The sequence below is a fragment of the Sabethes cyaneus genome, chromosome 2 (assembly GCF_943734655.1).
Source record: "Sabethes cyaneus chromosome 2, idSabCyanKW18_F2, whole genome shotgun sequence".
In the NCBI taxonomy this organism is placed as follows: Eukaryota; Metazoa; Arthropoda; class Insecta; order Diptera; family Culicidae; genus Sabethes; species Sabethes cyaneus.
The window spans coordinates 190,500,328-190,512,867 of record NC_071354.1 but is presented as its reverse complement, the minus strand read 5'-3'; the positions used below and the strand labels follow the sequence as shown (position 1 = coordinate 190,512,867).

Here is a 12,540-nt window from a genome sequence, read left to right as displayed (position 1 = left end):
ACATTATCTATTGTTGAAACAAAATTAGTGTAATCGGCTGTTCGGCGAAACTTTCGTTTGACGTCGAAACAGAAGCGTTGTATGGCCGTCATGTCAGCTTTGCGAATTCATCTCTTGATTCTACTAATCAACTGTTTGCAATTCGTGGCTCTCCAGTTATTTTTGTACACCAAAGAACACAAAATCCCGAAGAAATCGTCGATTGGGCGCACTGAGACAGATATTTCGGGCCGTGGTTTTTGGACAAAAATGGTATCTAATGGGTATTCAGGAACGATTGTGTTTTTTTTGCGTAATTCGATGGTACTCTATCCGGCCAAAACACGTAGTGTCCATCTGCATGATGTTTTTATAGAAACGGGATCAAAATTTTCTTCAAACATTCGTCTGGTGCATCTTAATTGACAGCCAAACTAGAGGGCTTGTTGTTGAAGAAACGAAAAAGAGAACGATGTCCTTCTGCGTCCATAATTTTGGCTGGTCTTCCACTACCTTGGTTGGGCATCTGAGGATATGGTAAACAGTCAAGGCCGCAACATATTTGCTTTTTAAATGTTGTACCGTATACTTTTTGCCGAGATTTCTGTTGCAGTTCGTAGAAATGTACAACGCGCTCCCGAAATGCTTCTTGTTTCGACGCCATTTTTAACTAAACTGAGCAAGCATAAACAAAACAAAAAATATTAGCAAAAAGAGGAGAGAGAGAGAGAGATAACACATACATACTCTCATTTTTCACTGAGTTTGTTTGTTGTTGAGCATAAGGGCCGTGAAAAAATTCCAAAATTTTAGTTGTCACCCGTTACTGTAGTTCTGTGACGCGAGTATTAACTCACACAACTGGCTGCAAAGTGCAAACCAAGCGACGCATCGCTGTGGAACCCTTGATCTTCAACGGCGGTTAACTCGGATCTTGTTGACTCTTGGATCAAGCAAACAACCCAACCGTAGTCTCAAAAACTAAACGGTGGCCAGAATTCAGGTTCGTAAGCTGTACGACCAGGTGTTGACGAAACGCGAAACTTAAATCGAAAGCAGTTTTCAACGGAATCCCGGGAGTCAGATCCTAAAAGAGTCCTGCTCGCGACAGTGTTCCTAGCAGATTCAAGATTGTTTTCGGGGATAATTTCGTGGGAACATTCATGATTTGGCAAAGGATCTGCTCCTGTGTCTAGAAACGTTTTTGTGACGTATGCGTCACGCGGCACATTGCTAAAGCCTACTGGGGGTTTCGTAGGGCCTTGTGTGCATCCAGGTTGAAATCCGATAGCTGACCGGTGAACTTAAGCTACTGGGCTAGAGGGCGGAGTCGTCTACACCTCTCTGCGGCTGGGAAAACTGGAATATTTACGCGTACTTACGCGGAAATGCAGGTTGACAAACCCCTGCTACGACCTCGATTACACGAACGGAATGAGATAGATGGCACGACACATTACGGGTATAGCGACTCGTAGTGAGGGTCACGATTGGATCAGAACCAACAGAGACTCTCATAGTGTTTCGCAGTGTGCCTCCCAGCTGAGCTCTGACAGCTGACCGATAAACTTGGGCTAATGCACTCATGACACCGATCACAAGACTAGAATGGCATTGATCGCGACTAGATCAGAGCTATCAGGGGCCTTGCTGTGTGCGCCCTGGTTGAAATTCGACTGCTGATTAATGAACGTTGGATTACTGAACTTCGGCGGATTCGTAACCATGTCTCTGCGGGCAAAAAACATTTCAAGGGCAGGAGGATCCGGGATAGTTACGCGTGCTTGCCTGGAGGTACAGGCTGAGAGGCCCTTGCCACGACTTAGACCACAAGACCGGGACGAAATTGATAGTAGTATTCAGTAGGGCTGTGGCGATTCATCCTGACAGTCACGACTGGATCGGAACCTAGAAGGGCTCTCATAGTGCCTTGTTGTGTGCGCTTCGGTTCACCTCCGAGCAACTGGTGACATGGTTCGTGGTATGGAAAGATGTGCGAAGTGCTAGGTTGATGTTACGATGGACATAAAGTGGTTTCAATTCAAGTATCAATGCGTTTGTATTGATGATTTTAAATCTATTACCAAACCGAGATGTTTAAAAGTTTCAACTTTCTCTATCGCTGTCGATTGCACTATTAGATCACTATGTGGCGTCATGGTACGGCAAGACGAGTGCACAATCATATATTTCGTCTTAGATAAATTCAGAGACCGGAAATTTTCGTTAAATGAACCTTGGAGCTTAACCAGATCTTCCTCCATTCGACGAATTATGTTATCGGGGATCGGACCTTAGTAAGATAACGAAATATCGTCAAACAAAAAATCGAGATTTTCCGTGCAGGTTCAGTCTAAGTAATTCATTTATATATAGAAAGAATAGCAGCGACGCAAGAAGGCTACCTTGTGGAACGCCAACAGTCAATGAATGCAAAAAGCCGTTTGTCTCTTTTACGTTGACAAATTAACTTTTCCCAGAAAGATAGTTGCAGATCAAATCATTTGAAATCCCTCTGACACCTTAATAATCTAGCTTCTGCAGCAAAATCTCATGGTCGATAGTATCGACTGCTTTCTTTAAATCAAGATAGTGTTCCTATTTTTTAGTTTTAAGTTTTTTAGTTTTTTAGAATCTATTGTCGTATATTCTACTCAAGATTGATAGTACAGATACTGGTCCGTAGTTGTTGACGTTAGTTTCGGATTCTCTTTATGAATAGGAGTTACTCGTGCTACTTACAAACAGTCTGGGAAAGTTCCCGCACTTATTGATTGGTTAAAAACATCTCTCATTGATGTTGAGAAAGTCTACAGAGGTGTTCAGTGATGAATTTTACTGAGACTAAATTCGGCCAGAAAAGCGTAGGACCATTATGTGATCTTAGAAGTGGAAGTAGATGTTTTTGGAGGCAATCCTGCTTATTGGCCGTCCCGGTTGTCACTAATGCAACGCGGTTGGATCCATTTTTCGCATGAGCAAACAGTTCTTGCCAAATCAAAACTGGAGCCCCGGAAGCTGCCGGAAATCTGCTGAACGAATTTTACTCAAAATTTCTGTAAACTTACGACTCATAAAAGAACGTATAATGAAATAAGATGCATTTAACTGCGGTCTCCGGTGTCTGTAGCATTGCCACGTCACCCACAGAAGATTACGATATGTATAGATATCTAATCTATTTTTAGTCGATATCTGGCTTCGATTGTTTTTATCACTTTTTTGTCGTTGCAGTTTCTACATGATAACGAACAGTTCATTCACTATTTTGTTTCTACATGTGTTTTGCCATACGGACGGTTTTAAATGGGGAATGAAGGAATATTCCGATTAAAAGATGAAAGCATACTATAGAAAAGGGTGCGCATTTTATTATATTTGGAAGATGATAAAATGGAATCTGTTGTGTAATGTCATAATTGCTCTAAATCTATCAGCCTATTTACACATCATAGCCTTAATTTTAGAAACAGAATACTAAACAAAAAAGGCAAAGTCTTTTCAATATTCCATGATGTGTCACTTACACGTGTAACAGCTAACTCTAGTTGTCTTGTGTGAATTACTATAAATACTTGCCCTAAATCTAGTGAGTTCTCTGTAGCGTCCATTTTGCTATCAATTTAGCTATTTCCAGTATACCGAGTACAATTTGCTTCTATCATACCTAACGCAAAGTGGAGGCGTTCCAAGGCTCCACGCCAAGTCAAAAAATAAATTAATTACTCGAAATTGACTTCTTCGATTTGGCTGATAATTTACACATCAATAATTCACCATTAGATGAAGAGCGTTCCTACTAGTTATGCTTGTCAGTTTGATGGGTCCCAGATCGTGTGGTTGAAGGGATATTTTAGGTCCTGGTGAAAATCATGCACAGTTGAATAGTGAAACGCGCCAACAAAACGGATGCAATTCAGATTACTTGTCGCCAGAAACATCCCAGTTTTTCTGATTTTTTTGTGCTTTTAACAATATTAAACTTGATTATTTTGAACTAATCAAAAAGGCATTTTTGAGCGCAAAATCTCAATATGTAAGTGAAAGAAAAAAAAATTTCCACATAATTCTGCTAGTAAAGGTACACAATATTTTTGCTGAAACTCTTGCTTGGTATAATTCAAGAAGTTGCAAAATCGGAGGAAATGAGCAAAATCCGTAACTTTCCTAGTGTTCGGAAATTTTCACACGAGATTATTCATATTTAATCAGATGACTTCTAGCCGTTTCTAAATTGCGTCCGTTGTTATTTTGACGCATGCTTCTCCACTGTGCATAATGTGTTCAATTATCAGCCAACTCGAGGAAGCTCGTTCCGGATCGGTTTGCGCCGTCGTCGTCGCCAGGAACACCTCCCTAGAGAGCCAAACTACGCATCCAAATCTATCACCTCATCCTTGATACTGACATAGGGATGCAACATCTGAGGCAGGATATCCGGTTCGTCGTCTTCTTCCTCTTCCATTCGTGCTCGTTTGATCGAAAACTCGTCGTACGGATAGTTGTTGCTGTCGGAATTTTCCCCGCCGAAGAATGCCGAATTCTCCAAACTGGACCGACTGCTGTCGTTCATCTGCTGCTGCTGGGACTGCGACAGCTGCTGCTGTTGCTGCTGTGAGAAGTGCATTTTGATGACATGCTTCGAGAAGTTTGAGATCACAAACCGGTCGCCTTTTTTGGTGGGCAACTTGGACACCTTGATCTGGACGGCACACATCGGACACTTGATGAAGGCGTTGTAGCCGTTCAGCTCGTACGTCACGTTGATCATCTCGTCCGTCAGCTGCAGCTTGATCGGTTGCTTATCGCTCCACATTTCGATTAGCTTGATGATGATGTTCTGGATTTTTTTGACCCGGGCTTCATCACTGAGGGGCGGATAGACAGTAGCTTGTTCGAACGCAAACGGCGGATTCTTGGTGGAGATGTTTTTCACTTCCGGTATGTGATCCTGTAGGATCTCTGGAGGTTGATTCGCTAGTTCCTGCTGTTGCTGGTGCTGCTGCAACTGTAACTGCTGCATAAGGGCACGTTGTTCGCGCAGCTCTCGCACCAGATTGATGTCTGTCACACGATCGGGACGTTCAACGCGCTCGATCCGTTCGGCCGGCGGTGGACGTTCTATCCGGTTGTTCATGATTGGCTCCATCCGCTGCAGCTCGCTGGCGGCGTTCGTGTAGTTCAGGTAGGCACTCATTTGCATCAGCAGCTTCCGGTGTCCGGGAACGAGCCGAAACTCTCGCGCCGGATCGTTGCAGAATATGTGGAAGTAGAACTGCGTCGACGGTACCAGGTGGATCAGTTCCTCCCGGGCGAAACGTTCCATGTCGACGAAATCGTCATCGTTCAGGTTCCGCAGACTGCTTTCCTGCTCGTAGCCGCACATTTTCAGCAGGTTTTTGAGGTAGATCGGTACCGGGCCGCAAACGCGCTCGATTCGGGGCCAGTTGATTTGCGGCGCTTTCTGTGGAGCTTTGGTTGGTTGGTCCTGAAAGAAGGGGAGCAAAAGATTAGTGACGGTTGCAGATTTTTTTTTGTTCAAAATCGATTCATCTTGACATACAATTAAAAGAATCATTGGTTAGGATAACCAAAGGAGAGAGGAATATTCTGAAGGGCACACAAACAATGAAATTTTTATTTTTTGTCAGTGTATTTAGTTCGTGTCCAATAATAAACCACTAACAGCAGTACGTCCATGACTACCAATTTGGTTCATAAAGTTTCAGCAAATGTTGCGAAAAAACAGTCAATGAAAAGGGACAGTCAATTCGGTTTCCAACTGAATGCATTAAACAATATTGCATAATATGTTTATACGAATTATTGTATAAATTACCCTGAATATAAAAAGAACAGTAGTTTAATATAATAGGTCTGTGTATGTTAAATATTAATGACAACAAACATAATAAAAAAAATATTCCACTTGAAATTGTGCAATAATGGATTCGAGGCAGTCGACAATCGGAGGCTTTAAAATGTAATTCTGCGTTATTGACTGCCATTGTGTATGAATAACGTTATGATGCTTCAATAGCAAGTCCATAATACGAGCGGTTCAATTCTGTTGATTATGAATACAGGTATATGACATATGCAAGCATAAATTCACAACAATAGAGGAGGTGTGTAAATATTTTTAAATGAAGCTTGCTCATCGAGCATTTCAATTGATTCGGTGAATGTTAAGCACTTTATAATGTCGGATAATGTTCAATTCGAAACGAATGTCTTTTTCATCCTCGTTTAATTAGGTTAATTTTTAATGGAAATCATATCAGTGACGACAATTTTTATCGAAATTAACATAAATGTAAGAGTAAATCTTGCGCAAATTATTTTTTATATTGAAAATATGCTTCAACTACTAAACGAAAGCAAATTATAAATACTGAGTGAGAATTCGTATTTCCCAGTCGTTTTAGAAGTCACAAATCATTTTCGACCTGATTGAGCCGTCTTGCACGTTGTGGCCCGCTGTTCTTGGTGCCGGTGGGGTTGTTGTTCAACACTGATTTCAAGGCCAATTTTAAGTCTAATTTCAAGTCCAATTCCAAAGACAATTTCAAATGCAATTTGTATCCAAACTAGAACCAGTATTGAAAAATACAGAAAGAGCATGGGGAAATTGCAAAAATAACTAGACAAACCGAATAGTAAAAGAGGAAGAAACGCGGGAGAGAAGAAAAGTTGGCGTGAAAAGAAAAATCGTAACGGAATGAGAGGGACACGGGACATAAAAAGAGAAAGAAATGGAAAAGAAGAAAACGAGAGAAAAAAATAAATGACGTAAAAAGAGGAGATTGGACAGAAAAAGAGGGAAAGCGCAATGGAAAAGACGAAAAAAGAGAACAAAAGGGAAACCAACAGAAAAAACGAATATAATGAAAAAGAAAATAAGGACAAACTGGTCAGAAAAGGAGAAAAAACGGATGAAATAGGGAGGAAAAACGGTATAGAAAAGGTGGACCAGAAAAGAAGGACATTTGGGAGCAAGAAAATTGAAAAACAAACAGTAAAAGAGAAAAATGGAGAAAAAACGGAAGACAAATGGGATAATGAAAAACAGAACGTGACAGAAATGGATGATATGATAAGGGGAAGAAAGCAACAATAGAAAACAAAAACAAATGTTAATGGGACAGAAATCAAAAAAGAGACCAGAAAAGAGGAAAAGCGGGCCTGAAAATGAAAAAACACGAAAGTAAAGGACGAAAAATGCAACAGAAAAGTGATAAGCAAGAGGAAAAAATAGGCAAGACGAAAAACGGGAATGGAAAAGAAGAGAAAGAGGCAACAAGGGTGAAAATAAATGAAAAACGAGAGAGAAAAGGAGAGACAATAAGACAGGGAAGGCGTGATGAAAAAAAAGAAAATGTGACAGAAAGGAAACGGGAAAGACAAAGATAGAAAACATGGCAAGAAATAAAAAATGGAACAGAAAACAAGGGAAGGCAAAACGGAACGCAAGATAAACGAGAGAGAAAAAAGTTGATAAAGGAAACGAGAAATAAGTAGGAAAAGGTCAAACTGGATATAAAAGAAGAAAAATAAGATAAAATGAGATTGAGAAAATGGGTAAAAAACCGATAAGATAAACGAAAAAGAAAAAAGTTGATAAAGGAAACGAGAAATAAGCAGGAAAAGGTCAAACTGGATATAAAAGAAGAAAGATAGGATAAAATGAGATTGGGAAAATGGATAAAAACCGAAAACTTTAGAAACTTAAGGATTTAGACATAGTCCGCCTAAAAAAAGGAAAAACAAGACAGAAGGAGAAACGGAACGGGGATAAACGTGACAAAAAAGGGAAAAAAAATAGAAAAAGAGGAAAAATGCGAATGGAAATGAATAAAACCTGACTTGAAAAAATCAAGCCAAAAGAAACGACAGAATGGGAGGGAATCGGGAAATGAAAAGGAAAGTGGAAAGGTAACTAAAGGGAAAAAGAAGGAAAACGAGGCAAAAAACGAGAAAACGAACAGAAAAAGTGGAAGAATGGAGAGAAAAGTAAGAAAAACCATAAAGAAAATGAAAAAAAATAGGATAAACAGGACAGAAAAGGAAACGGGAGAAAAGCGGGATAGAAAAAGAGAAAATACAGCAGTAGGAAAATGAAGAAATGAGAACAGACGAAAATCGGGACAGACAGACAAACAAAAACAAAACAAAAACAGACAGAAGTGATCAGAAAAGAAAACAGGGTGACAAAAAAAGAGGGAAAGTTGGACCTAACAAGCGGAACAGATGAAAATGAAAAATGGAGCAGGCAAAAACGAAAAACTGGACATAAAAGGAGAATGGAATAAATAAAGAGGACAAACGGGATAGAAAAGATGGAATAGAGAGGAAGCAGGAAAATTGAAAAACAAGAACGGTAACAAATGAAATGACAAATGAGATAAAACGAAAAACGGAACGTGACAGGGATGAAGGATATGATAAATGGAAGAAAGCAATAGATGAAAATAAAAAAATGTCAATAGCACAACAAACAGAAAATAGTAAAAGAAACTAGTGGTCTGAAAATGATGAAAAACAGAAAAGAAAACAACACGAAAAAGACGAAAAATTTAACAGAAAAGGCACGAGAACTGGAAAGGAAAAAAGAGAAAGAGCGGGCAGAATAAAAGGAAAAACGAGGGAGAAAAGGAGAGACAATAAAACAACAAGAAATAAAAGGAAAAATAAAAAGAAAAAGATAGTATAAAGTGGAATGGGAAAATGGATAAAAAACGGAAACTTAAGAAACTTTAGGATTTAGAGATAGTCAAAACGCAAAGGAAAAAGTGACATAATTTAACTTATTCTACAAAGCTTGGTCTGTAAGGTGGCAACACGAGGGATCAGATACATTAAGAATAAATAACATTAAAAAAAGTGACATAATGGGAGGGAAAACGGGAGATGAAAACGAAAGTTAGTGGTAAGTTAGAAAATGGGAAGAAATAAAAAACGAGAAGACGGATAGAAAAAGAAGGAGAACGAGACGGAGACGGACAAGAAAAGTAAGACGGAGAAAATAGCAAGAAAACCCGGAGAAAACCCGGAGCAAGAAAAGGAGAAAATACAGCAGTAGGAAAATAACGAAACGAAAACCGAAAGAGAAGAATATCTAGGCAGAAAAGGAAAAGAAACAAAATAAAAGAAGAAAGCGATCAGAAAAGAAAAACAGTGTGACAGAAAAAGAGGAAAAACTGGACCTAATAAGAGAGAGGAACGGAACAGACGAGAATGAAAAATAGAAGAGCAAGCGAGAAAAGACGAAAATCGAGACCGAGAAAAAGAAAAACAGGTGAAACGGTGCATAATATGACAAAAAATAAGTCAGAGGAAGAGGAAAACGAACTTGGAAACGATAAAAATGAAAGACAAAGGCAAAAAATGGGAAAAACCATCAAGACTCAGGAAAAGGCGAAAAATGGGACAGGAAAAAAAGAAAAAAGAACAGAAGAAGAGAAAACAACGGACCAAAATATAAGAAAAAACAAAAGAAAAAGGGGTAAAACGAGACAGGACAGGAAATACGGAACAGGAAACAAGAGAAACCAAGAGAACAGTAGAATAACGAAAGAGAAAAAAGAAAACTAGAGGATACGAGGAAAAAGAGGTCAAACGGGATATATAGGAGAAAGATGGGATAAAAATGGGCATAAAAAGAAAAACATAATAATTGGACTAAAGGAAAAGGTTAAACGGCTGAGAAAAAGATGTAAAATGAGAGATAAAAAGCAAAGCGAAAGAAAAAGACAAAAACGGGATTGAAAATGAGATTAAACATGATGGGAAAATAGCAACACAAACAGTAAAAACGATACCGTCGAAGACGAGAAGACAAAAAACGAGAAACTGAGAAGAAAATGCGATACAAAGCGTGAAAAGAATATGAAACTTTAAACGAAAAAAGGGGAAAATAGAAAAGAAAAGACGGAAAGGAGAAAGAATATAATGAAAACCCTGTGAAAAAAATAAAGTATTTTTTATAAACAGAACTGAAAATAAGAAAAATAGGACAGGAAACGAAGAACAACAGAATGAAACAGGAAACATGAGACAGAAAAAAGGAAAAAAGAAAAAAACGAAAAGTGAAGATGCATAACAGAATAGATGTATAGTGAGAATAAAACGAAAAACGTCAATCCTAATTTCAAGTATCTAATTTCGTAATTTCAAGTTCAGTTTCTAGCCCAATTTAAATTCCAGCATAAAATTCAATTTCGAGCTTATTTTCAAATCCACTTTCAAGTCTTTCAATTCCAAATTTAAGAAAGCTTCAAATTCGTTTTAGATTCGTTTTCTTTTCCAATTCCAGGTAAAACTTCCAGTCTGAATTAGGCCATTGCAAATCATTTTCAAAGTTTTTGTCACCCCTTCCCCCCCCCTTGGAATTGGCTTGAAAAATTGGGGGGCAGAAAAATAATTTATAGGATATGAGTCAAAATTTTTTTTATAAAATCAATTGTCTGTGGGCTCTACAGTCTGAAAACTCGAAAAATGAGTGTACAAGTTGAGTTAACGCTTCTAGCACGAAACAAAAATGGAAATTCGAACAATGGAATTTCCGAAAATCGTCCAAAAAAATTTTTCTGTGTGTTTGTCTTTTTTCGTATATTTTTGCATAGAAAATAATAACGTATATATTATAAGTAAGAATAGATTCGGTTTTCACGTTTAAACTTTAAATAAAAACGCTTAAACCCAAGTTTTTTTTGCTCGATTGTTTTTTTTCGCCCCCCCCCCCCTTTAGTGGCCGAACACCGGAAGGACAAAAACTTTATAAAATATTTGTAATGGCCTTACTCTAAATTTAGATCTGATTTCAAGTCCGATTTCCATTCCAATTTCTACTCTATTTACTAGTCAAGTTGGAAATCTAATTGCTAGTCCAATGGCAACTTTGATTTCAAATCCGATTGCGATCCCGGAAGTCCGGAGTTATCATATCATATCCAGAGCGATATACAATGAGTGTGAGACAGAAATACCGAGTGAGTATTTGCGAGCGTAATCAATTCTTGTCTTTTGACGTAGGACTACGTCTTTGTTTACTATACTGGGACTGGGTAGCACTTTGTGAAAACGAAAATAGAAGTGTAACGTTTGAATGAAAGATTTCAAATGGTAATAACTACTAAACTACTGAACGAAACTGAACAATTTATATGTCGTTGGATAGATCAAATGAACAGCAATTTTAAAGAGGGGGTAAGAGACCAATATTAAGTAGGGCATAAAAGGGGGGGTTTTATACAAATGAAACACAAATTTCCTCAAAATTCGAGAACTAATCAAGCAAACGGAACTAAATTTGGCATGTGGGGTTTTTTAAATGTTAGAATTTAGAGACCCCTTCTACTTACAAATGAAACACACATTTCCTAATAACTCTAGAACTAATCATGCAAATTGAACCAAATTTGGTATTTGGGGGTTTCAGAACCTCCCAGTTGGCATCGAGGTAAGACGCTGGTCTAATAAGCCAGTCGTCGTATGTTCGAATCTCGGCTGGGAGAGGCTGTTAGAGTCAATAGAATCGTAGCACTGACCCCGCACTGTCCTGTATTCTAACAGCTGGTTGCGAAGTCTGTCGTATAAAAACAGAAGGTCAAATTTCGATAACGGAGTTAGCACCCAGGCTTTGCTTTGCTTTGGGTTTCAGAACGCAAAAATTTGTTCTATGGTGAATTAAGACCCCTCCCCTTTTTAGGAGGGGGGGGGGGGGGTTCCCATACAAATAATATAAAAATTTGCTTATAACTGGAGAACCAATCAAGAAAATGGAACCTAATTTGGCATGTGGGGGTTTTTGGAGGCACGAATTTATTTTATGATGGTTTGAGACCTCTCCCCCCTGTGGTAGGAGGATAAGGACTCTCATACAAATAAAACAGAAATTTTTGCGCATGTGCCATATTTTGTGCTATGTAACAGCGGTAAGCTGTGAAAGTAATCTAGTAGAACCTTCTCTGAGCAAGAGACAGTAAAACGATGCCGCCATGTAACGTACCTGTTGTCATTCATGTCGAAAGACAAGGACATTCGAATGGCACGTCATATTTGTGATGAACGTGTCTTAGCTTTAATGTTAGTTGTAACCAATGACCCTTTTAAAGACCGCAAGCGATTTACAGTAAGATTATTAAAGTAAGATTATGTCAAGCTACGCATAATCATGTTTAATACAATAATCAGTGGGCTGGTCATTCATTACTATTTCAACCTTTATGATGCAAAGAAGTGATTTTTATAAGAAATCTTTATGTCTCAATGGCTGCACGCGTTGTACTTATGAACCCCCGTCCACGTATTTTTAAAGCCACCATTGCCTTCAATGAAGAATTGGATCTGAATATTTCGCTCTTCTCTTTTAAACATTCACTTAAACAATGATTCATACATATGCCAGAAATGAAGTTTACTTTAGTCTTTGATGTAATAATGTGATATAGTCCTACGTCACTCTTTCGTACAACCCTTAGGGCTGTATACCTTGTAGTTTTTCACCAGCTATTGCATCGGCGATGTCTCGCGAGCGAATGGCATAACAGAGAGTTACCA

At 38.6% G+C, this 12,540-nt stretch overlaps 1 protein-coding gene across 1 annotated transcript in view; it reads right to left on the bottom strand.

Annotated features, from left to right (window-relative positions):
- Positions 1-3,397: 3,397 nt before the first annotated feature.
- Positions 3,398-12,540, bottom strand: part of LOC128737478 (uncharacterized) — a 50,530-nt gene continuing 41,387 nt past the window's right edge. Inside the window, exon 3 of the mRNA XM_053832120.1 lies at positions 3,398-5,467. Coding sequence (XP_053688095.1) covers positions 4,349-5,467 — 1,119 coding nt within the window. The 3' untranslated portion in view covers positions 3,398-4,348. The remainder of the gene's footprint in view (positions 5,468-12,540) is intronic.